At 33.9% G+C, this 25,705-nt stretch overlaps 2 protein-coding genes across 3 annotated transcripts; one reads left to right on the plus strand and one right to left on the minus strand.

Moving 5' to 3' along the window:
- Positions 1-6,941: 6,941 nt before the first annotated feature.
- LOC106773487 (uncharacterized mitochondrial protein AtMg00810-like) lies at positions 6,942-7,568 on the minus strand. Its single transcript, XM_014660172.1, has one exon. The coding sequence runs from the start codon at positions 7,566-7,568 to the stop codon at positions 6,942-6,944; it is 627 nt and encodes a 208-aa protein (XP_014515658.1).
- Positions 7,569-20,715: 13,147 nt separating this feature from the next.
- On the plus strand, positions 20,716-25,510 carry LOC106772894 (transcription factor bHLH140). Of its 2 annotated transcripts, XM_014659517.2 has the most exons (6): positions 20,716-20,852; positions 20,944-21,053; positions 22,047-23,008; positions 23,498-24,170; positions 24,264-24,434; positions 24,900-25,510. In XM_014659517.2, the coding sequence occupies exons 1-6, from the start codon at positions 20,813-20,815 to the stop codon at positions 25,236-25,238; spliced, it is 2,295 nt and encodes a 764-aa protein (XP_014515003.1). In that variant the 5' UTR covers positions 20,716-20,812; the 3' UTR covers positions 25,239-25,510. The 2 variants fall into 2 exon arrangements, with proteins under 2 accessions (XP_014515003.1, XP_014515002.1); XM_014659516.2 differs by having other exon boundaries at positions 20,725-21,053.
- Positions 25,511-25,705: the final 195 nt, after the last annotated feature.

The following is a 25,705-nucleotide window of genomic DNA, read 5'->3' on the forward strand; positions in this document are numbered from 1 at the left end:
CCAGATTTTCAGGTAAGTCTGTTTATATTATATTCTGTTTATATTTTATTCTGTTGGGCTTATATCAGTTCAAGGTCCATAGAGAGCCAGGGCTATGATAATGCTAATTCTTACCATTATTTAAGCATCATTTTAGTGGCAAAATCAACTCCTTCATAGCTTTTACTTTGTTTTATCCTCACATTTAGTGTGTTTTCTAGTTTTCTTGTGTTCATTTAGTATATGCTTGTTTTTACCTCTAATCTCTATGTTTGAGTGTGTGAAATAAAGGATTGGGAAGCAATTCTAGTGGAGGAAAATAAGCAAGAACTCAAGAGAACATGTTTTGGGACCATAATTGATCAATTTGAAGCAAATACCTATGTTGGACGCCTTCGGAATCGCGCAAGAGCCTGAATTTTTGAATGCTGTCAAAGCTGTCCGGGCTGGGGTGCCCCTGGCTGCAAAAATTGCGCCTGGGCGCCCCCAAAAGGGGGTTGGGGCGCCCCTGGCTATAGAAATGGCGCCTGGGCGCCCCCAGAAGGGCGCTGGGGCGCCCCTGGCTGCTGATTTTCTGCAGATTTGGCGCCTGGGCGCCCCTGGGGGGCGCTGGGCGCCCTTTGATTCGCTGTTTTGTATTTTTATGGCGCCCGGGCGCCCCAGAAGGGGACGCTGGGCGCGACTTTCCGCTGATGTGTCAAAAATGGGTTATTTAAACATGGTTCTCGCGATTTTTGGGCATTCTTCTCCTCTTACACTTCATTCTTCACCTAGAGAGATTGGGAGAGGCCCTTGGAGGCTATTTGGGGTGTTGGGAAGCTCTCCCACTCCTCCTTGGGTCTTCAAGCTTCTTCAATGGTGATTTTGCCCCTTTTGGTTGAGGAAGAAGATGGGTCACAAATTGGAGATGGAGATGCGAAGGGGAGGCGCAAATGGAGCATGGAGCAGCTGCCAAGAACCTTGGGAAAGGCTTTGCATCTTCTCTTTGGTTCCAATTTCTTCCTTATCTCTTCAATTTGTAGAACCCTAAGTTCTCCTCCATGGAGAGTTTTTCCTATTTGTTGAGATTAGATGTTATAAACTGAATCTTGTGTATTTTGTGATGTTAATACATATGCTTTTCCATTCCAATGTTAGTATTTGATTTCTATGCTTAATGCTTGTTGTGGCTTGATCACCCATGGCTTGAAATGTGGTTCTTGATGTATTAGAAAATATGACTTGAACTTAGAACTGAAATTGAACACTAAATTGATGGAATTGAGTTGTTTGTAAATGCATGAGAATGAAGTGGATGAACTCTAGTCTTGACAAATTGTAAATACACTATGTTAAATTCCTTGCACACCAACTGTTTGATAAAAATACCAAAAAGAGTTTCTTGTGTTTTTGTGCACTTTGATGTCTAATTGAGTTATAAAAGGACGAATTGTCATGTGTTGCACAAGTCTCTTGGGAAAACGATACCTGATCTTACCAGTTTTATTACTTGAACGATTTGGTACACTTGCCAATGGGTTAACAGGCTACAAGCCAGGTATCTTCCAATCACCTTCAGATCACTCATTAATCACACTCAGAAATATTCTACCGTGATACCAAATCACTTTCTAAAGAGTTGAGACTCTTCAATACACGCCTGACTTGGGCGTCGGAGTACCTTTTGCAGGTACCTCCCCCTCTCCACCGGGAAGTCGGACAAGCGGTCAAAGCTTGAAGATCACCGAACGACCAAGGTTGTGAGCAATCGAGCAACAAGGAAAAAAGAAGACAAGCGAAGAACCCAGTTCAAGCATCGGAAAGCGGCAAAGCAACGTCAGAAAAGGTTAGTGTCTCGGTCCCCAAAAATACCACCGAAACAGTTAACAATTTGTTTTGTTTGTAAATTTATTTTTTATTAGGTTAAAATGTTAAATAAAATGTAAAATATATTTTTGGAGTATATTTTGAATTTGTTTATTTGTGTGTTAAATATTTTTGAAATTGTTGTTTTTTTTAAATTTTTAAATTTTTATATATTATTTATTATGCATATAATTTTAGTTAATTTTTTATTGTTGTTTATGAATTTAGAATTTTTATTAAAACCTCAAAACTTTTAACCCATAAAATAATGATATAGTGAAAAATGCTACTCTTGCAAGTGAAAAAAGTGGAAGAAGGAGAAGGGTGCATGTACTCTTAGGGTTTATACATTATTCCATCTGTATTTTTATTTTGACTTTAGTTAATGAAAGGTAAAAAGGTAAAATGGGAGGTGCAGAGGAGGTTATGGAGATGCAGGCAGAACGACTCTTTTAAATTTAAGAAGGAAAATTCTATCTTCATTATTTTGAAAAAGTGTAAGGAAAATTCTTCATTATTTTTAAAATAGAAGGAAAATTCTTTATTAAAGATTGTTCTTCATTATTTTTTAAATTATAAGGAAATTTCTTTATTACTTTTAAAATTCGAAGCAAAATTCTAATTGATTTTTAAAATTAGAAGGTAAATCCTAATTTATTTTTAAAATTAGAAGTAAAATTCTTATTATTTTTAAAATTAGAAGAAAAATTCATCATTATTTTTAAACTAGCTCTAATCCTATTTTTACTTGTAGAAAAAATCAAACATAAATTTAATAATTATAATCTAATAATATAGTTAGACTTGATTTAAAAATAATAAAATAAATATTTAATAAAAATTTAAATTTTAATAAATATTAAATTTGATCTCAATTTAGAAAGAGAATAAATTGGAACAAATTGAACAAAATTAACAAAAACTTGTACTAAATTGAATAAAATTAACGAAAATTGGAACTAAATTGAATTTTAAACACTAACACGTGACATTGATACTGACATGTAACATTAATAATGACTTGACACGTAGTATTGATATTGACTTAATATGTAAACACAATGTTAACTTGACACATAAATTACTTTTTTAAATAAAAAGTAAAAAAATAAATAAAAAAACCACGAAATGAATATTTTAGATGACGTTACCAAGAAAACACTAAATTAAACAAAATTTATTTAAATAGAAATCACATTAAGAAAAAAAAAAAACTACATTAAATAAAGTAGATGAAAATAAAGAGCCAAATAGTATTTAAGTCTATAATTAATATATAAATATGTTTACATAATTTACTTGAACGCCGCCGCATCAAACATTTACATCAGAAATATAATGATCAACTATTTCCATAATACTAGTATTAAATTCAAATTTATAAACTAACACATAGCGAACCTGGTATTTCATACATTCTAAATTATACACTACTAGAATTTTTTCATATTTTATGAAAGTTTCTTGCAAATTTGATATAAAACTTAAGATTTTTTTGTCATTTTTCCTAAGAAATTTATTTGGCAGATAATTTATTGGTAATAACTATTGTAAAACCTGAGAAAAATAAAAAATGTTTGGAATGTATACGTGGCAGCATAGGAATGATTGAAACTAATTTCTCAACCAAATAACACCACTTCAAGTTTAACTTTCCTTCCTGTCTGAAAAACAATTTCCATAGCATTCTAATGTTTTCTCCTCTCTGGTTCTGCACTCTCTCCATTTTACTCCAAAAATCTAACCCATAAACTTTGCTAATCAGAAACTTCCTAGACCATCTAGGTTCCAGAAGCAACACTTATACCAGATCAATTTTCTGTTTTCATCTGGTAAGTGATCTTTTCTTTCTATCATTCAAATTAGGGTGAGGATCATGCCATGGTCCTATTGTATGTAGGTGATTCAGGGTTTTTTTCCCAATGATTAGCTTAAATATTGTTTCAAAAACTAATTTCTTATCTCTAATTGGGGATATATAGGTGCTGTCAACTTCCTAGGGTAAAAGGTGCTTATCTAGATCATCTTGTGAGCTGGGAATTTTGCAAGGTAAGGGAAGATTGGGTATTTTGTTTTTCTGTTATAGAATTGGGGTTTATGCTATTTTAAACCTGATGTGTATGTTGGTTAGCTTGGGTAAACATTTCAATTGATGCATGTCTGAATTGAGTGATGAAAGTGTTCTGTTTAATTGAATTGATTTAATCTGATATGTTAGAATCTATGCGCTTGATGAAGGTATTTTGTAGTTGTGACTTTCTGATTGAAAAATGATTTGATGTTGATGAACTCTTGATTGAATGTTGTTGAAAAATTATTCCAACCCAGCTTACCCTTGCATTGTTTGGTTTGTGTTGTATGTGTATACTTTTCCTTTTGTAATGATCATCCAACTTTGGATGTGAGCAGTGCCAGAGGATGTCCCCCTTGAGCGTGCTTTAGAGTAAGAGGATTCAGCCACTAGCTCTTAGACTTTTTTTATTAGAATCCTTTCTATATTTTGAGAAACTTTGTAGCTTATATGCAACACCTAGTTTATATTATTACTTTTAGATCTTTTCCATTATTTTGAAAGACTTTCTATGTACTTAAAGTTTATAATTTTTATAGCATTTTGGATGACTGTAATTATTATAACTAATGTATATCCGTACACTGCTTAGTCATACTATGATGATATATCCTGTCATATTATATCTAGCATATAATTTATGGGATGTAACAACTATTTAATGCAAAATTATTAAATTTCTAAGTATTTTGTACAAAATTTTATGTGAAAAACTTTGTGCAAAATATTTTTCAAAAAAAATATGGTACCAATTTCATGCAAATTATTATTCATAACAAATTTATAAGTATTTCCTAAAAGAAAGGTTTCAAAAGAAAATCGGTAGAAAATGTATTTCTTTTAAGTAGTGATAGACTCGTCGAAAAACCTCCCACGAAGGTGAATTTTACACTTTTAGTTAAGTATCAATAACTCTTACCCTGTACTTAGTGTTAGAAAAACTTCCATTAACATTTCACCACATGACACTTTTCATTACTTGACAAAGAGTATAAAAAAAAGTACTCATTAAACATTGATACATATTATCCTAATAATTACTCATATCATAATAAAGAACCTATCAATTCATCAATCACACTCTAAGATTAAACATATATAAATATCATCACAACATCTTTTCAATTCAATTTTCACTTTCTCAAAACAATAACACACCAATATAATTGTTGTGCAAAATGGCTTTAGAGTAGGTTGAATAAAGTCAATATTCTTTCGTGTAGACATGACATAACAAACACATAAAACAAAGAAGAATGTAGACAAAAATTTATATTAGTTCACTTTTATTTGAAGTTATGTCCAGTCTCTTAAGTTCGCTTACTTAAGAAATTCAATAAACAACAAGTAACACTCATTTCAGGACATTACAGATATTTTAAAAAGCATTCATTATACAAAAAAAAAAACCTTAACTCTCATAAGTGGAAAAATGAATTAATAAAACAAACAAAAGCTTAAATTAATCATTACGAAAACTAAAAAAACCAAACTTCATAATCCAAGTTTAAACTATAAATCGTTAATCCAAACTCATTACATTGAGAAAAACAATTGTCTTGAATGAGTTTTAAATATAGATCTCGTAATACTTCCACAAATCTAACTGCTCTATTTTGCACAAACAATATATGTAATATCATCTGCTCCTACATACACAACACGAGTTATACGATTATCACACAAACACAATCACGCAATGATGAGCTAACAAAAACAATGCCATATGAAATGTATAAGAAATAAAGATATGTTTCGACCATTAAGATAATATCCTCCAATAACTAAAGGAAAATCAAAGTCAAATTCGCATCCATCAGCATCACATAACCTATGTCCTTCTCTCGTAGCCTACAGTATATAACTTTTTTAGCAAAACAAGGTGGATCAAGTCATTCTCCACTGTAGCTTTGGACCTGTTTCTTTTGTTCCTCAAGGATTTATGAGTAAAAACTTTGATGTGGCCACACATTGAACATTATATTCAACACAAGTCGGAAACCTACGGACGAAACATCCTTCTTTTTCTATCGCCTCTCATAGATGAATGTTACAACACTCACACTTGTGATTTACATAAGAATTATTACATTCAGATCCTGATCCGTTGGTAATGGGCATTTTACATCCGAATGTTTCATACAAATCTTGGAAATTCCATTGTATATGAATTTTTCCGTAGATAATAGAAACAAATTTACATACAAATTATTTGCATGTAAAATTCATATCTAATGTTGGAGCCATTAGGTGGAAACTTTGCTAATGATATATTCCTATGTAAATCTATATGCAAGTGGAAAAATAATAAAAATAAAAAAAAAAAATTATTAGAAACTGACTTAGCAATGTATGTCACTAACAATTCTCGCACTTGTTCTCCCTCACTCGAGTCAGTAAACCTTGTTTCTCCCTCAATCGTGTTAATCAGACCAGCAAAGAAGAGAGGTGCACCGAGTGGCAGAGAAAAAGAAGGTAAAGAATGTGAATAGAGAAATAGAGAGAAAACAAAAGTACTAAATAATATTGTGTTATTAAAGTGTGAGAGTAGCATGTCTGTTATATTCACAATACAAATGACACATGTTATGTTGTAATAGAAACAGTTGTACAAGACAATGACTCTGACTTATACTTCATAATACACCCCCTTAAGTCAGTTTCTTTAAAGACAACTCGTGTGCTTTCTTTCAACATTTCAAACCTTTCAATCTTCAAAGGCTTAGTAAACAAATCAACCAACTACACCTCAGTTTTGCAGTAGGCCAAAGCAACTCTACCCTTATTCACCATGTCCCTTAGGAAATAAAATTTAACTTCTATATGTTTACTCCTCCCATGGCTAATGGGATTCTTAGCCAAGTTCATTGCTGAAACATTATCAATCTTCAATTGTATTGGCTTCACCAAAGGCAACTTCAACTCTTCCATCGGCTCTTTGATCCACAAGGCTTGACAAGTAGTAAAGCTTCCTCCTATATACTAAGCTTCATAGCTTGAGAGTGCCACCATCGGTTGTTTTCTAGAGCACCAAGAAGTGGGCGCATCATTCACCATGAAGATATAACCTGAAGTGCTTTTTCTCAATTGGATCAGCTCCATAATCTGAGTTTGTGTAACCTGTTATCTCTTCTACAGTCTTCTTTCTTCCAAATAACACTCCACAATTCACAGCGCCTTTGATGTACCGTAGCACCCTCTTTGCAGCTTGCATATGAGATTCTTTTGGTTTGCTCATAAACCTGCTGATTACTCCCACGCATAAAGCTAAATTTGGTCTACTATTACATAGAAAACGTAGTGAACCAACGATCTGCTTGAACTTTGTTTCATCTGTATCCTTCTCTGAGTCATCCTGCGTCAACTTCAGATTGGCTTCCATAGGACTCTTTGCAACATTGCACTCCATCATGTTAAATCTTTTCAGTAAATCACCTGCATACTTCCTCTTATGCAAAACTGATCCAACGGCTGTATAGGAGAATTCCATCCCTAGGAAGTAGCTCAATCTTCCTAAATCAGTCATCTCAAATTCAACTTCCATTACTCTCTTGAATTCATTTATGCTTTCTGGATTTGATCCTGTGACCAATAAATCATCTACATATCGGCATATAATAACCAAATCTTCTTCTGAATCTCCCTTTACATAACTCCATGCTCGACTACACATTTGTTGAACTTCAAATTGATTAAGAGTGAGTCAATCCGTTTGTTCCAAGCTCTGGGAGCTTGTCTCAGTCCATAGAGTGCCTTCTACAGTCTGTATACCTGGTGTTCCAGGTGGCTACATAACATACACTTCTTCATTAAGGGGACCATGTAAAAATGCATATTTAACATCCAGTTGAAATAATGTCCACTCCCTTGCACAAGTCACTGCTACCATCAATCTTATGGTCTCCAATCGTGCTATTGGAGCAAATACTTCGTTGAAATCCACCCCTTGCTTCTAAAGAAATCCCTTAGCTACAAGTCTAGCCTTGTGCTTCGAAATTGATCCATCAGGATTCAACTTTTTCTTGAAGATCCATTTCACCTCAATACATTGTTTTCCTGTTGGAAGGTAAACCAATCTCCATGTTTCATTCTTCTCTATGGATCTAGTTTCCTCCTCCATCGCATTACTCCAAACTGGTTGCTTCATAGCTTCGGTTTCATTCAATGTTTCTGATCCAGCCATTAAGGCTACATGCACAAGACCTCCCCCTTCATCAATTTGTGCATCAGAATATGTTTCAAAATCAGAAAACCTGTGATGCATTACCATTTGCCTCTGCTATCTCTGGACTTTAGTGTTTGAGGCATATTAGTGATTTATGCAAATTCTTCAGTCTTTGCAGAGGTGATACCATCAACAAGGCCATGCACATTTGTTCTCAGTAGACTGGTTTGCATTTTATTCCAATCTAAGCTCTCCTTTTCAAACACCACGACATCCCTGCTTAACATCATTTTCTCAGTGATTGGATTATAAAGCTTATATGCACCTATAGATTGATAGCTGACAAAAACCATTGCCTTACTCTTATCTTGCGGCTTGGTTAGTTTCTGATCCGGAATGTGCATAAAAGCTAATGATCTAAAGACTTTTAGGTGGTTGAACGTTGGCTTAACACCTGTCCACACCTCCCACAACACCTTCTCTTCTAACCTCTTTGTAGGACATCTGTTCAAGATGTATACAGTTGTTGACATTGCCTCACCCCACAAATTCTATGGCAATCCCTTCTCCTTAATCATACTCCTGGCCATATTAAGGATTGTCCTATTTCTCCTCTCTGCCAACCCATTGTGCTAAGGAGTATATGGTGCAGTGGTCTCATGTGTAATTCCACATGTTTGACAATAGTTCTCGAATGCACTGGAAGTATATTCACCTCCCCCATCAGTTTGAGAGATCTTCAATTGCTTTCCACTCTCCCTTTCTGCATATGCTTTGAACTTTATGAAGACATCAAGTGCATCAATCTTCGCTTTGATCACATATATCTAAAGCATTCTACTGAATTCATCAACAAAAGTTATAAAGTATCTGTTTCCAGCCAAAGAAGATACCTCAAACGGTCCATAGATGTCAGAATGCACCACCTCCAAGCAATCTTTTGCTCTTGTTCTTATCTGCGTCTTGAATGGTTTTCTAGTTTGTTTACCAGCCAAAAACGATTCACATACACTCTCAGGTATATTGATTCTCGGCATTCCAGATACCATGTTTTTCTCACCAAGATGCTTCAGGTCTTTGAAATTCAAATGGCTAAACCTTAGGTGCCAAATCCAACCTTCATCTTTCTTCACAGCACTCATGCTCTACAAATTTTCTACTACATTCATATTAATCTGAAATGTCCTGTTCTTTGAAATCTTCCACCTCAGGATCAAATTCTTATTCTCATCAAACAGTTCAATCCTATCACGATTTCCCATCACAGCCATGAACCCTTTCTCCACCAACTGGCCAACACTCAGTAGGTTACACTTCATGTCAGGAACAAATAGAACATTAGTGATCACAGCATGTGATCCATTCTTCCTCCTTATTGTCACATCCCCCATTCCTTCTACTTTTAGAGTGTTATCATCAACAAATTTTACCTTACTTCTCTTAGTTGAATCAATATTGATTAGCCACTCCAATATCTTAACCTCCATTTCTTCCAATACAAAACTGGAAAAATAATAATTGCAAGACCAAAAACTAGTCCCAATTCCACGCTTAAGATATTCCAATTAATTACAAGAGATCTTGCAGACCGGTTAGCAATTTGGGTCACGCACACACACACATATAAAAGTAATTATTAAATGTGTTAAGGCCATTATATTTTATTGGACAACTTTATAAAGTGATCTAATTAAGATAAATATGTCTAAGGGTACATTTGTCATGAAAGGTATATTGTGTAGAGACTAACAATAATTTTAATTTGTTGAAGGAGCCAAATTATAATTATTGAAACTATAGAATATTAACTGTCAAAGGTTATTTAAAGGGTCATGGTCCTCATTTGTTAGCACTAACTAGTCATTCCTGTTTCTTTCTCTTTATCCCCATTAGATGAGAAAATCCAGAGGGAACCTAAGGTTCTCTACAAAGGGAAGATTAAAGACCAACTCAGGTTCTTTACAGAGGAAAGATCAGAGACCAATTCAGGTTCTTCATTAATTGTTCCTAATGTCTAATCCTTCAGGTATGCTTGCGCTTTATTGTTTTAAGGATATTGGGAACTGCTTTGATTAAAGGGTTTATTGTTCATTATTTGTTAATCTATCATTCATAATATTTCTAACAATTGGTATCAGAGCATGTTAGTGATTAATTGACATAAACTTTTGATTTTTTATCTTTTCAATTTTATGAGAAATTATGATTATAAATTTTGGGGTTTTTTCATTTAAGGGTTTATAGCATGCGTTAAATTCTCGATGCAATAATGAATGTTATTTTTGAATGTTTTGGATTATGATTGTGAAATTCTGCTTCAGAAAACCCTAAATTTTAAAATTAAGAACCCTAGGTTCTTAAACCCTAAATTTGCAAATTGGGAACCCTAATTAAAATTAGAATCAAGAAGGGAAAAACCCCAAATTGAAACCCTACTGTTTGCTCTCTTTCTTCTTTGTGCCATGGGCTAGTTTTAGGATGAGCTCATTGGCCCGTGTGGTTGTTCCTAGTTTGGGTGAGGACCCATCACTTGTGAAGAAGATAAAGAATTAAAATAATTTAAGATAAAATAAAATTTTGAAATAAAGTAATTCAAAATTTAAATATTTTGAAATAAAGTAAAAGTAAAATTAGTAATTAATTAGGAATAAATAAAATTCGATTTTGGTCTTGTTTATAATTTTTTAAATTAGCTATTGATAATTAAGAAATCATCAAAGTGAGTCTTTTTTATATGGAGTAGTTCATACAAAAATTATGAATGTTCGTATTTATATATATCCATGCGAGTATTGGTCGGTCCAAACGAAGATTAATATTTAGCCGCATTGTATACGCACCTGTGATGGTAACATGTGATAATTATAAGGTTTTTACATGTCAATAATAAAATCTATCGAAAGATAGGTTTGTTATTGGACATGTTCTTATGAATGTTCGTATTAATGTTGATCACTACACCAAGATACCTCTAGCAGTTAATATTATTGTCCAAAGACTTGATATTGATGAGGCATTGGGTGTCTTGAGATGGGATAGACCATTATTTGAATCATATTTATATAATTATTAATTTTACGGTGTGAGCTTAATTCCTTTGTTTCTCTTATTATAAAATACAGTTATGATAGCTTCAATATCTGCTAACTTAAATTCAGTTCCAGTTCTCAGCGGTACAAATTTTAAGGATTTGAAAGCAACATAGATATAATTCTTGGTTACATGGATCTCAACCTCGCGTTAAGCATTGAGAAACCTCCTTCTCTTAAGGACTCAAGTACCTCTGAAGAGAGGAGAGAATATGAGAAGTGGGATCGCTCAAATCGCATGTGTTTGATGGTCATTAAGCGCGACATTCCAGAGGTCTATAGAGGTACTATATCTGAAGAAATTACAAGTGCTAAAGATTTCCTTGCTGAGATTGAAAAACGCTTTGTGAAAAGCGAAAAGGCGGAAGCAAGTGTACTTCTTCAAAGCTTGACTTCCATGAGGTATCAAGGCAATGGAAATGTGAGAGAGTACATTATGGAAATGTCAAACATTGCTTCAAAACTTAAGGAGTTGAAACTTGAGTTGCAAGAGGACTTACTTGTACATTTTATTCTAAACTCTCTTCCTATACCATTTGGACAATTTAAGATATTCTATAACTGTTAAAAATAGAAATGGTCTCTTAATGAGCTCATTTCTTATTGTGTTCAAGAAGAGGAGAGACTAAAGCAAGAAAGGACTTAAAGTGCTCACTTAACTAGTACCTCTAATGACAAAGGCATAAGAATGAAAATAAAGAATCTTAATGGCGATGCTTCTAGATGTCCATTACAAAAGAAACAGAAACAATTTGATAAATGTTTCTTTTGCAATAAAGTTGGACACATGAAGAAGGAATGCACAAAATATCATACTTGGTGTGCAAAGAAAGGATTGCCTAAGCTATCAGAAGACAATTGATTCTGAAAGATTAATCTATTTATAGATGTCAAATTCATAGTGATGGAAGTGATAAAATGTTTTAGATTATTATTTTGTATTGGTTTTCTAATTTTGGTTTTAAAAGACATTTCATTGTACCGTCATTTAGGTGGAATTTGATTTCATTTATTTGGACAAATATTTTTCATTTATATTAGTTTGGAAATAATGAATTCAATTTTTTTTATTCAAGTTTTGTTGAAACCAATTCACTTTTGTCAAATAATAATCTATATATTCTTCATATGGTGACTACCTATTATGAATCCTTAAATATGGAAATGCATGATATTAAGCATAATATTCTTTGAGGATATTGAGTTTGGGGGGAAGAATAAAGTTTAGAGGAAGAATTGTTGGAAGTAATTTGATTTGTAAAGTTCAAAACCCCTAATAAGTTTAGAACCTTTATAAGAACAAACTCAAGATCCTCATAAACATGTGTTTCACGAGGAGTATAAATCTATGCAACACAATAAGGTTTGAGAACTTGTCCTGTTATCAAAAGGTATGAAACCCATTGGAAATAAGTGAATACTTATGACCAAAATAGATTCTAATGGTAATATGGAGAGGTCTAAAGTTTGTCTTGTGATGAAGGATTATACTAAAAAAGGAAAGGGTTTGTATGTTGATGACATCCATAATGCTTTTATCGCGAAGGATAATAAATTAGGGGATTTTCTAGTTACTAAGAGAGACGAGTTTAGTCTCAATCATTGCCCAAAAGGAAATTTAGAAATTCAAGAAAGGAGTCTCTGATGTATGTCCAAGTATGTATGCATCCGGATATAGCATACACAGTTGGGGTTCTAGGCAGATATTTAAGCTATTCATGAATGGATCTTTGGAAAGAGTCAATAAAGTTATGAGATTTTTTCAAGAGAACAAAGGTTTATAAGCTCACGTATAAAAGGTCAGACCAGTAAGAGATCATCAAGTATTCTGACAATTTTGTAGGATGATAAGATAGTTTAAGATCCACTTTAGGTTACATTTTCATGCTAGTTGGTGGTGTAGTTTCTTGGCCCATTATCAAGCAAACTCTTATGGTTTTATCCACTATGATTGCAGAATTTATAACAACTTATTAGGCATCAAATCAAGGTATATGGCTGATTTTTGTCACAGGGCTACGTATTATGAAAGGAATTGAAAGATCAATTAAGTTATACTGTGAAATCAAATTAGTCCTTAAAGAAAGAGTACAAAGTGGATGGATTTCCATAGAACACTTAGGAATGAAATCCTTGATAATATATCCTCTTAATAAGGCAATTACACTCAAGGTCTTTCATGAGTATATTGCTTATATGGGTGTTTTACAATTTGAGAAATTTTTGGTTCAGTGGGAGTTGGTCATTTTTGTGTGTCTGTGTTCTATGTTTGGTTTTCATGTATGCATACATTTTGGTTTATTATTCATAAATTACACTTTGCACATTAAGGTTATTGTATTGATCTCATTGAGATAAAGTAAGGACCAATTGAAAATAGACGTGTACAGATCACCTTCACGTAACTTTTCATACTATACATTTCATGATGTATCCATGTAATTTGGTTCTGTCAACATTAGTGATCATTGTTGGTTTGGTTGCAATTGTTGCAATTAAAACTGCTTTGGTTCTACATGCGAATATAATCTATTGATGGGACTTTGGGATATGCTCAAGGCATATAATGGCAATTTTGAGCTCATAAAGTCTAACACATTTGTAAGTATAATTACTTATATATATATATATATATATATATATATATATATATATATATATATATATATATAAGTAATTATTAAATGTGTTAGGGCCATTATGTTTTATTAGCCAACTTTATAAAGGGATCTAATTAAGATAAATATGGCTAAGGGTATATTTGTCATGGAATGTATATTGTGTAAAGACCAACAATAACTTTAATTTGTTGAAGGGGCCAAATTATAATTATTGAAACTAAATAATATTAACCGTCAGAGGTTATTTAAAGGGTCATGGTCCCCATCTGTAAGCACAACTATTCATTCCTGTTTCTTTCTCTTTATTCCCATCAGAAGAGAAAATCGAGAGTGAACCTTAGGTACTCTATAGAGGGAAGATCATAGACCAATTCAGGTTCTTTAGAGAGGGAAGATCAGAGACCAATTCAGGTTCTTCATTAAATATTCCTAATGTCTAATCTTTTAGGTACGCTTCCGCTTTAATGTTCTAAGGATATTGGGAACTGCTTTGATTAAAGAGTTTATTGTTCATTATTTTTTAATCTGTCAATCATAACATTTTAACAGACTTGTTTATGATAATGCAACATTGGTCCATGCCATTCAATGCTGGCTAGCATTCCTAAAGGAGGTCCATATAAGTCATCATTTCCTTCAAAACAACTTGAATAAAATGTTTGAAGTTGAGGACCGATTGGGATAGTTCCCATGTGATTATTAGATTAGAGGTTCAAGAATGACAATAAAGAAAGAGTAGCAAGTTCTGTTTTCCTATAAAGTTATTTTTTGAGAGGTCCAATGATTCAAGATTTTTCAAACTCCCTATATATAGATGGTGGAATTTCACCTGAGAGAGAATTCTTTACTAAGTTAAGCACATGCAGTGCTTTGAAATTCATTAAGTGTTCTGGTATTGGACCCCCGAAGTGGTTGTGGGAGAAGTCTATATATAGAAGTGAAAAGTGTCAGAAGCTTTACAAACCATAATCGTCGAGCTTTGTAAGTCACTATGTTAGGATATAAGGTATTTGGATATAATGGGAAATGGGATTAGGGTAAAAGAGAGAGGAATTATATAAATAGATTGATTATATAGTTAGAAGGCACATTTTGGTGAGATTATTGTTGACAGGTATTGACCTGTGAAGAGGGTTAAGCCTCTGTATCCACATTGTACAGACATTCCTTTTGTGAATAATATTTAGTTTCATTCTTTTCTTTATGCCTTTTTGGTGAGGAAGAGAGTTCTTTATTAGGTTCTCAATTTAGGAACCTATCAATTGGTATGACCTGTCGGATTCCCCAATCGAAGGGGAGACGTTCGCGCGTGATGAAGGGAAGAATGGTGGTGGTAGAAGGTCAGTTAGAGGCGGTTGAAATAGCGATAGCGGAAACGAAGGTCGATACAGTGTATTTGTGACATGAGACAGGGGCCTTAAGACAAAATTATGAAGCCATGTGACAGGATATTCAGGCGATCTTGAAGGCACCAGGAGATCGCAAACGCGACCGAAATGGCAATCACCAGGATGGCAGTCAATCGTCGGTGAATGAGAATGACGGAGGGCACGACGACGATAGAGGAAGAAGGGATGAAGGGAATCAAGATGGGTCGGCGAATTGGAGGAAATAGGTAGAGTTGCCGGCATACAAAGGGGGCGACCCACTGATTTGGATTAGTAGGGCCGAGAAGTTCTTTGAAGTGTAGAAAGTTGTGGAAGAGGAGAAATTGCAGTTGGCTTTCATCAGCATGGAGGGAGAAAACCAACAACCATTCTTGGGATGGATTAAAGAGGGCACCAGTGATTCGATTAGGAGAAGGAGGTCGAGGGTCCGTTTATGAGAGGTTATCTGCCATCAAATAGTTGGGTGTAGTAACCGATTACGTCAGAGATTTCGAAGTACTCGTGTGGCAGACGACGAGGATACCAGAAGAGCAACTTTTAGGATATTTCATGGCGGGTCTTCAAGAGGAAGTGAGTGATCACGTGAGGCCCCATGATCCCCAGGACCTTATGACAACAATGTGGGTTGCGGGTGACATTGAGAAACTGTGCAACCATTCGAAGATCGATGGTGGACAAACGGTGAGGAATCTGGGTTCTTGGGGAGGCGCGACGAAAGTAGTATCGAGGAGTGAACCCAGTTGCGAGGTTCAAGGCCGAGGGGGGATTGCTGAAAGCATGGGGTCCGTGAAGAAAGAGGTGACCCAAGGAGGCAGCACCGCAAGAACCAAGAACAATGGGAGGGAGAGGAATACTCGCAATGTACCATATTCAGAGTTCGTAAAAAGGAAAGAAGAGGGAAGATGCTTCCGGTGCGGTGAGCCTTTCAGCCCACGCCATCGATGTCTAGAGAAGGGATTACAAATGTTGATATCGGCCGAAGAAGAAGAGGAGGAAGGAAGCATGGCTGAACCAGAACCCAAGCCGCCTGACTTGAATTGGAGGCCAGTGGGTTCTCTTCATATGATAACCTGATGTGGAAAGACCAAGTTTTCCGTTTTCCGATTCCAACCTTGAGGACAAGGTTGCTCAAATGAGAGTATAATGTTAGGATATAGGATATTTGGATATAATGGGAAATGAGATTAGGGTAGAAGGGAGAAAAATTATATAAATAGATTGATTGTATAGGTAGAAGGCACTTTTTGGTAAGATCATTGTTGAGAGGTGTGAAGAGGGTTCAACCAACCTCTGTATCCACATTATACAAATATTCCTTCTGTAAATAATATTCAGTTTCATTCTTTTCTGTGTCTTTCGGTGAGGAAGAGAGTTCTTGATTAGGTCCAATTCTGGAACCTATCACAGGTACGGCATCCTGATAATATAAACCATTAAATCCACCAACCTTTTAAATCGCACACGTTCCGCAGTTGCTTTCTCATCAGGCATCATCTTTTCCCATGTTCTGAACATCCCTACTGGTAACATACCACTAAAGTTGTTCAACGCCAGATCAACAATTTGCAGCATCTTCCAAATGCCCTTTGTCTTTGCACATTCAATTGGACCATGGAATCCATTTTGGCGGACAAGTACAGTACAGGGAATGTGGATATGTTCTAATGCCAAGCAGTTAGCAAGAGACTCGGAAAGTTTTCCATGTAATTGATTTTGTTTAACATCCAGTGTTCTCAAAGAACATGGCAACGGAAATGTGTCGGGAATGCTGAAAGTGAGCTTGTTTTCTCGAAGAATCAACACCCCAAGAGTCTCAATTTTGGTTAAACAGGTAGGAATTGTCCCTTCAAACTTGTTGCTTGAGAGTTCAAGAACTTGAAGTTTTGAGGCTTTATATATGGAATCAGGAATCTGGCCATATATAGAAACTGTTGCGTGAAAGAAAAAGATAAACTGTAGCAGATAGTTGATCACCAATGTCAGGAATAGAAGAGGTGAAGTAGTTTATGGAGAAAACCAAATAGGTAGCATATTTAGAAAAGAGGTGGGAGTGAACCTTGGAGACTATTGCTATTATGTAGATCAAGGCTAATTAAATTCTCACTAGGTTTCTGCATTGGTTCTTCCGACTTAGTCAGCAGATTGTGACAAATAGGAAATTGGAACTCCAAATCCAGTGTCAAAGTGAGAGAAGTTTTATTACTGGAAGAGTAATACTATAAGGCTTCTAAAATTTTCAAATTCAGGGTAAATCTCATTTTAAGGTCCTAAATTTTAAAAATAAAATAAAAAATCATTTCAATTAGTCGAGTTTAAAATATACGATTTCAGTTCCTATTAAATTTAAACGATAAAATTATTCTTTTGAAATTCAAAAAACCCAAATTACATTTAATCCAAATTTCAAAGACATAAAATTTATTTAAATTTAAATTCTTGAGAGTGCTCTAATGATGATTATCAACTTACATTTTTTTAAGAGAACATATTTAATATGTTAATTAACATGGTTACAAGATTATCAAATTAATTAATCATTTTATTTGTTGAGAAAGAAATGTTATAAATAATTTTCCATAAAATTTGATTAAAATATCGTTACTAAAAAATAGAAAAAAAATGTATTAATAATTTACATTATATTGAAATCCTTTGTATTAGGGTTAAGGGTAGGAATAAGATGAAGAATAGAAAAAAGAAAAAGAAAAAAAAATATACATCTTTTAAATTATACGTGTCAGTCATGTGGGCATATTTTTAATTCATTGAGCATTGCCATTATCTACATAATTTGCTCATCCAAATGTTTTTTTCTTGGATAGAAATAAAGTAGATTTGTTCAGCAACAAGGATACAAATAAAGAAGCTCTTGGATAGAAATCTACTCAACAAATCATGATTCACCCGATGAATTTAAGTCGTTTCTAACCCTACTTTTGAGTAACTATAAATAAGGGAGGAGGTATTTGTTAGAGGCAAGATTTTCAACAATAATGTTTCCTTATTAAGAGGTTTTATTGCTCTTCAAACTCTTAGATAAAACAACTTCAGAGATTAATGGTTCTTCTTCTGCATAATCATTTTTCTTTTTTTAAAGGATTTTAATGAAGAAATGCTTTCAAAAAATTGTTCTCCATTATAGATTTGTGTCAAATATATTAAGACTTATTGTTCCTTTTTCTATGGATGATTTTTAGAATTGATACATTTTATTGGTTTTAAGAATTATTTGTTTGCATATAATATGTTTAAGCTAGCATATCCTACTTGTAAGTAAGTATTTCATAAGTTTATTGTTGTAGAAATAACTCTAACAAATGCAACACAAATCATGTACCTACACAAATGATATTTTAATAATTAAGAGAATCTCCAACCATTAATAGTAGAAGGTAAATTAAGCAAGAAAAAAAAAATCACACACAAACATAATATTGTGATTCAATAGTGTTAATGGGTTTTAATCTACATACACAAAAAAAAAAATCATTATGAATAGAAATTACAATTCAAAGTTTCTCTTTGCCTGAACTATTGCTTAACTTATTTGTTTTTATCACAATTGAACAACTCTTATCTGAATAGTTGTTGACTCATGTTTTTATTTATACAGCATCATTACTATAACTAAAGAAAAATTTGTCAATATGATTATAATTATCATAATGTTTGCTTAAGGAGCCAAAATGTGTTCAATATGGTTTGAAATATATTGAACACATGTTTTCATTTTATTATGAAAAATTCATGTTCACATGTAAGTAAACTGAGTTTTACCTCAGTGTCTCTCTATATATAATTATAAGAGTGTGTCACATTTTTATGAATGGCTAAGTCATTTTGTTCTATACTAATCCTAAGAAGTTAGTTCTAATATCAATTCCAAGAAATATGTTAGCTCTAGAGTAATAGTTCAATTAAGTTTAACAATACTTTGAAACAACTTTTAAGAATGTTTTAACAAATAATTTGTGAAACATAGTATAAATAGTTTATGTGGAGAGACATTGAGTTTTATACTAGCTCATTCCATCTAATTTATGTCAAATTCTCCTTTAAGAACTCTTAAAGAGTTTCAATAATCAAACTGTTTATAAATACTTTTTATGTCATTTGTGACTTACAATGAGTATGCAAAATCATTCCAATGTATCTCCTTTATCTCCCATAGATATGAAGAACAAAAGTATTACTTAGCAATAAGTTGCTTTAGGCTTTCAACAATTATACTTTTAGTGTCACACTTTGCTACAACAAATAAATATGCTCTTTAAAATACAAGGAAGACTCTCCAGAAAAGGATATACAAATGAACATTTGTTTATCTATAAGATTATATAATGATCTAGCATTTGCTAACATTAACATCTAAAGCAAAATGGAATGCACATTATAATTCTAATTAAATTAAGACCATTAGTTGGTTCTATTACTTCATTTTTAATAGGTGTATTGAATAAGACCATTGAAACTTGCATTCAAATATTTTGTTAAAGTTGTAAGAGAGGTTGATAACCTTTTAACTAAGTAAACCTTCACTACACTAAAATTGATATGCTTAAAGTGTCTTTCATTCCCAATATTTCTTTCTAATACGAATAACACCGAGTCTAGCATACAAATTCTGGAAAATTAGCCTTACTATGTCAAGTTTTATTAGGATGTGAGTTAACTACAAACAACTTCAAAGATGACCGACAAATTCAAATTTAAATTTTCATCTTGATTTCATCTTCATCGTTATGTATTTTTTTAAATGAGTAATTATGAAGAGTGGCATAAGAAATAATTTATATATTAAACAATAAATTTTTTACAAAAATATATTGAACATATCACATGAATACAATTACAACAAAATATTAATTTATTAAAGTATTATTTATTATGATGAAATATCTTATGAAAACTGTTTTAATTAATAGAGACTAAATTATCAAATAGATAAGACGATGTTATTTAAATGACATCTTATCCTATCATATACATAATACTCGTAACATTGTCATGATTGTTGAAAAATAATCACAACAATATTGTGATTTAAAATATTTAAAAAGTTAAAAGTAAAGAAAATTTTTATTTTTATTTAATTGAATAATAAAAGTTATAGTAATAATTGACAATTCAAAAAAAATATAGAACTGTATATTGTTGTTTCTCTTTTAAAATTAAAAAGGGTTGGAATGGAAAGAAAAACACTCATTTACTTAATGAGATTTTCTTCATACGAAAATATTTATTCAAATAAATAAAAATTTATACAAAATTTGTAACCATTCATTTACAAAATAATTTATTACAATTTGTACACTTTTAAATACTAATTAATGTTTTTGGCATTTTAAAATCTCAATGTAGTGAAATTTCTTTCTCTCAAAAAGAAAATATCTCAGTAATCTTATAATAAAAAAAATATTTTAAAAATCATTTCAATAACCCCTAAATTAAATATAACCAGTGAAAATAAAGAATTAAAAATATAATCTAGTCCTTCTCGTACTCTAAACTTTTTAATTAAGATTGAAGTTTTTCTCTTTAAAAACACGAGAAATATTAAAACCGGAACTTCACAGACAATATCACATAATATTTTCATTGCTTGTGATCTAAGTTCGCAATGGCAATTTGACGAACAAGGTTCGAACTCGAAGATGGACATGATGGACGTGGATGAAACTTCTGCACCGAGAGGTTTCCTTCTACAACCTTCACTTCATACACGAAATGAATCACAGAATTGAAACCCTTTTGGTGATTTTGTGTGTCGATGTCTTGAATGCAGAGGGCAAGCCCGTTTTGGTGATCCTGGTAGGAGCACCCGGGAGTGGTAAATCCACCTTCGGCGAAGATGTAATGCGTTCATCTACTCGCCACTGGGTTCGCGTTTGCCAGGTTTAGTTCACTCCCTTCTACCTGTTCGATGAAATGTCTCAATAGGTTTTACTTTTTCCGCTAGACGTTTGTTTTACTAGGTTAACTGATCGGATAACCATGAAAGGGAAACAAAGAAAGTTTTATTTTTAAGTTGTTGTTCACGACCACAATCATATCATAGTCGAAATATGAATGTTTTTTATGATTTGCCACGGTTCTGGTATTGGCAATGCAGTTGTAACTGCGCTTCAAATCCATTAAAACAGGCTTGGGGGTGTTGGTTCGTCGTAGGAAATTAATGGGAAATGGTTGATTTTGACAGCATTAATAAGTTTGAGTTGAATCAGGGTAGCTTTTTATGCCTTGGGCATTTGCGTATATGTGAAAGGGTGTAGACATTTGACATGTTTTTATTGCATGTGCCCGTTCATGCCTGGGTAGGGGATTTAGGGGTATGTTTGGGTGGAGGATAAGGGTAAAAGATGAAGGATTTGGAAGAGATATCTTATTATATATTTCATTGTTAAAATACATTTTTGGCGAAGTATATTCATTCTATAAAAGAAACTTTAATAGTAGAACAAAATAAATAAAAATTGTCATTTACCTCCCCTAACGAAATATACTTGTATAAAATGATGCAATCAATATATTTTGTGAAAGCAAATTTTATGTCTGTCATTGTAATGATTGATTTGTTTGGCCTTATATAAACACCATTTGAATAATTTGATGCATCCCTTGATAAATCTGTTAGTTACTACCATATGTGGAGAGATTGTGCGGTTCTGTGTGGGTTCGATGTACAAAATCTTATCTTTGAGTGCACAAGGATACTGTTATTGCTAAAATTAATGATTATCAAGTCTGAAGACAGTAAATTTACCGTTTTGCCAAGGCTCAACATTTGATTCAACTCTGTTGAGAGAGAGAGAGAGAAAGAGAACACGTTCACCCAAATGCCTCTGATCTTATCTAACACTAGTTATACTGTTTATTAAATTGTTTTAGGACACTATTGGAAATGGCAAAGCAGGAACTAAAGCTCAGTGCCTAAGCAGTGCAACTAGTGCATTGAAGGATGGAAAGAGTGTATTTATTGACAGGTGCAATCTTGACAGAGAACAGCGGTCAGAATTCATAAAGCTTGGTGGTGGACTCCAAATAGACATCCATGCAGTTGTACTTGATCTTCCTGCAAAGCTTTGTATTTCTCGATCAGTCAAACGAACTGGGCATGAAGGAAATTTGCAGGGAGGAAGAGCGGCTGCAGTTGTGAATAGAATGCTTCAACATAAAGAGCTTCCCAAATTAAGTGAAGGCTTTAACCGGATAACATTTTGTCAGAATGAGAATGACGTAAAAAATGCGATTAATACATACAGCTCACTTGGGCCACTGGATAATCTTCCACATGGCTGCTTTGGCCAGAAGAATACAGATTCCAAAATTCAAGTTGGCATAATGAAGTTCCTAAAAAGAGCAGAGGTCCCACTTGCTGCTGCACCTACAACGAGTGGCACTGAAGAGCCTACTTCCCAGACTCCGAGAAATAATTTGTACTGCAAAGATAAGGAAGCACTTTCCTCAATTTCAGATACTGACAACTTAGAGACAAAGGAAGTAGAAAGGCAAGAAGTTGGTTCTGCTGGTTCGCATGCCAATCAAGTTTGTCCGGATGATATTCCAACTCTGGCATTTCCCTCTATTTCAACATCTGATTTCCAATTCAATCTTGAGAAGGCAGCTGATATTATCGTTGAGCAGGTTGCAGAGTTCTTAAATAAGTTTAGGAATGCCAGACTTGTTCTTGTTGACTTATCTCATAAGTCAAAGATTTTGTCCTTAGTTAAAGCCAGAATTGCAGAAAAAAACATGGACACCCAAAAGTTTTTTACCCATGTTGGGGACATTACTCATCTTTATTCCAGGGGAGGTTTGCGATGCAATGCCATTGCTAATGCTGCCAACTGGTAAGTTCTATTTCTATGATTGCAATATATACAAGTAAATGCGTTTAACAGTAATCCATAATTATGATTTAAAAACTTGATAAACAGAAGACGACCCTCACCCATGTACATGTGTGATTACTGACCGTTATTACACTTAGATGACATGCCATTTTGTAAATTAGTATTGCCCCGATGGCTCTACTTATCTGAAGTCACATAAGCAAGTTTTTGTCAACTTTAATTTTAGGAGCAAATGCTAAATCTAGCAATTAGAGTATGCCATGTACAATCAGCTGCTAATCAATCAACTGAACTTCCTTTGATTTTGGCATCCATTCTAATTATTTCAGTTCACACCAACACCTGTTTGTTGATTGATGTGGATCTTGTCATCTTTTACTTATTTCGCAGGCCCCACTTTAGCACTTTAAACCTGTAATAAACTATATTTCAGTCAGATCTGCCACTTTCAAATTTTCTCTTGGTTAAGTGAAAATTCCTTTGCAGGAGGTTGAAACCTGGAGGTGGAGGTGTTAATGCAGCAATTTTTAATGCTGCAGGTCCAGAACTGGAGTCTGCAACAAAAGATAAAGTAAAATCTCTGTCACCTGGGAATGCTGCTGTTGTCCCTCTGCCTTCATCTTCTCCTTTGTTCACCAGAGAGGGTGTAACCCATGTAATACATGTTCTTGGACCTAATATGAACCCACAAAGACCAAATTATCTAAATAATGATTATAATAAAGGCTGCAAAATTCTCCAAGATGCTTATACTTCACTCTTTGATGGTTTTGCGTCTATTTTGCGGAACCACCCAAGGATACCAGAGGGAAAAAGTGAAAAGCTTGAAAGGAAGTCATTGGAGTTGCCGGTTCAGTCTGATTGTTCTTCCAGAAAATATTTTACCGGTACTGATCAAAAGAGTAAGAGAAGTGATGATCATGGATCAGAGAAAAGCAAGAAATGCAAGGGAACTCAGGATGACTTAGGATTGCCCTTTACTGATTCTAAGGGTGAAAAGGTAGATTCAGAGCATAGAAGAATAGAGAGGAGCAGGAGTAAGGCTTGGGGATCATGGGCTCAAGCTCTTCACCAAATAGCTATGCATCCTGAAAAGCATAAGGGTGATTTGCTTGAAATTTCCGATGATGTTGTTGTATTGAATGATATCTATCCAAAGGTTGAATTTTCAGTTTTCTATTTTTCCCCTTTTTTATTGTTATGAATTACTCTGCTGCTAATGTATCAAACTGAATTTACTGGTCTTTTGCAGGCGCAGAAGCATGTTCTGGTGTTGGCACGAACTGGGGGTCTTGACTGCCTCGCTGATGTCCAAAAGAAGCACCTTCAGTTATTGAACATGATGCACGATGTGGGTTTAAAGTGGGTTGAGAAGTTCTTAAGCGAGAATGCTTCTCTGGTATTTCGACTTGGGTATCACTCGGTATGCAGAATGTATATTATTGAAGAGCTATTTTTCCTCTATCCTGCCCAGAAAACAGGAAAATAATGTTCTCTTTTTGTTAATGAGTGACTTTAGTACATATGTTTTCTGTGAAATCGCATTTGAGTTAGGTGATGACTAAATTGGATTCACATTAAAAATTGAGTTCAAAGATAACTTCTTTTTGTGGTTAAATGTATCAATCAATTAAAGGTTATTACTGATAAACACTATCAGTGATGTTCAACAAGGAATATATTTAAAATTGTGAAAGAAATAAGTTACTAAAATAATTACTTGTCCTGTTAGTGCAAGGTTCAGTTGTGAGAAGGTTAACCATCGAGTTACTGCATGTGCAACACTATGGCTGTGCTATTTTCATTTGTTGGTCATGGTTGAGTGTCTCATTTGTAAACTGAAATCTTCAGTAACTGCTAAAGTATTTTTGTTCTGTACTATCTGCAGGCACCATCGATGCGACAACTACATTTACATGTTATTAGCCAGGACTTTGAATCAACACAATTAAAGAATAAGAAGCATTGGAACTCATTTAACACTGCTTTCTTTCGTGACTCGGTTGATGTAATGGATGAGGTCTCTAGTGATGGGAAGGCAACGTTGAAAGATGATGACAAGCTACTCTCTATGGAGTTGAGGTGCCACAGATGTAGAAGTGCCCATCCAAACATTCCCCGTTTAAAATCTCATATAAGCAGCTGCCAATCCCCATTTCCTGCATACCTACTTCAGAATGGACGTTTAGTGCATGCTCCCGGGGAACCTCGCAACAGTGTACAGTAGTACTAGTTTCTCTGCCTCCAATGCTTTCAAGCAACACTAGTTTTGGTGCTGTCTTTTGAGTACACGAGATAAAACCATTAATGTGTAGTGAAAAATTGACGTATTTTTGCAATCTAGAGCAAGGAAAAGAAAAGAGAGTTTCTTTTCAGCTTACCTTGCATATACGAGTGGTAATATTAGATGGTTTAATTTTAAATCCTGTAGAAGGAATATTTCTCCTTGAACTTTGTCGTTCCTTGAGTAACAAACTATTCTTCCAGGCTTTGAGATCATTTTATGTCACAAAATCTAAAGTTTAACAAATAAATGTCGCCTGAAACTAATTCTTCAAGTACATGAACTAACTATATTTGCACCTCTTCCATGGTTTAAGTCACGTAAGGCTCTCCTTAACCTAAAAGCGCATATATATATTCTGCGTTAAACACAATGTAATAATGAGTTTCACGCAATCAGATTCTTTTAAA

This window comes from Vigna radiata, chromosome 9 (assembly GCF_000741045.1).
Source record: "Vigna radiata var. radiata cultivar VC1973A chromosome 9, Vradiata_ver6, whole genome shotgun sequence".
NCBI lineage: Eukaryota > Viridiplantae > Streptophyta > Magnoliopsida > Fabales > Fabaceae > Vigna > Vigna radiata.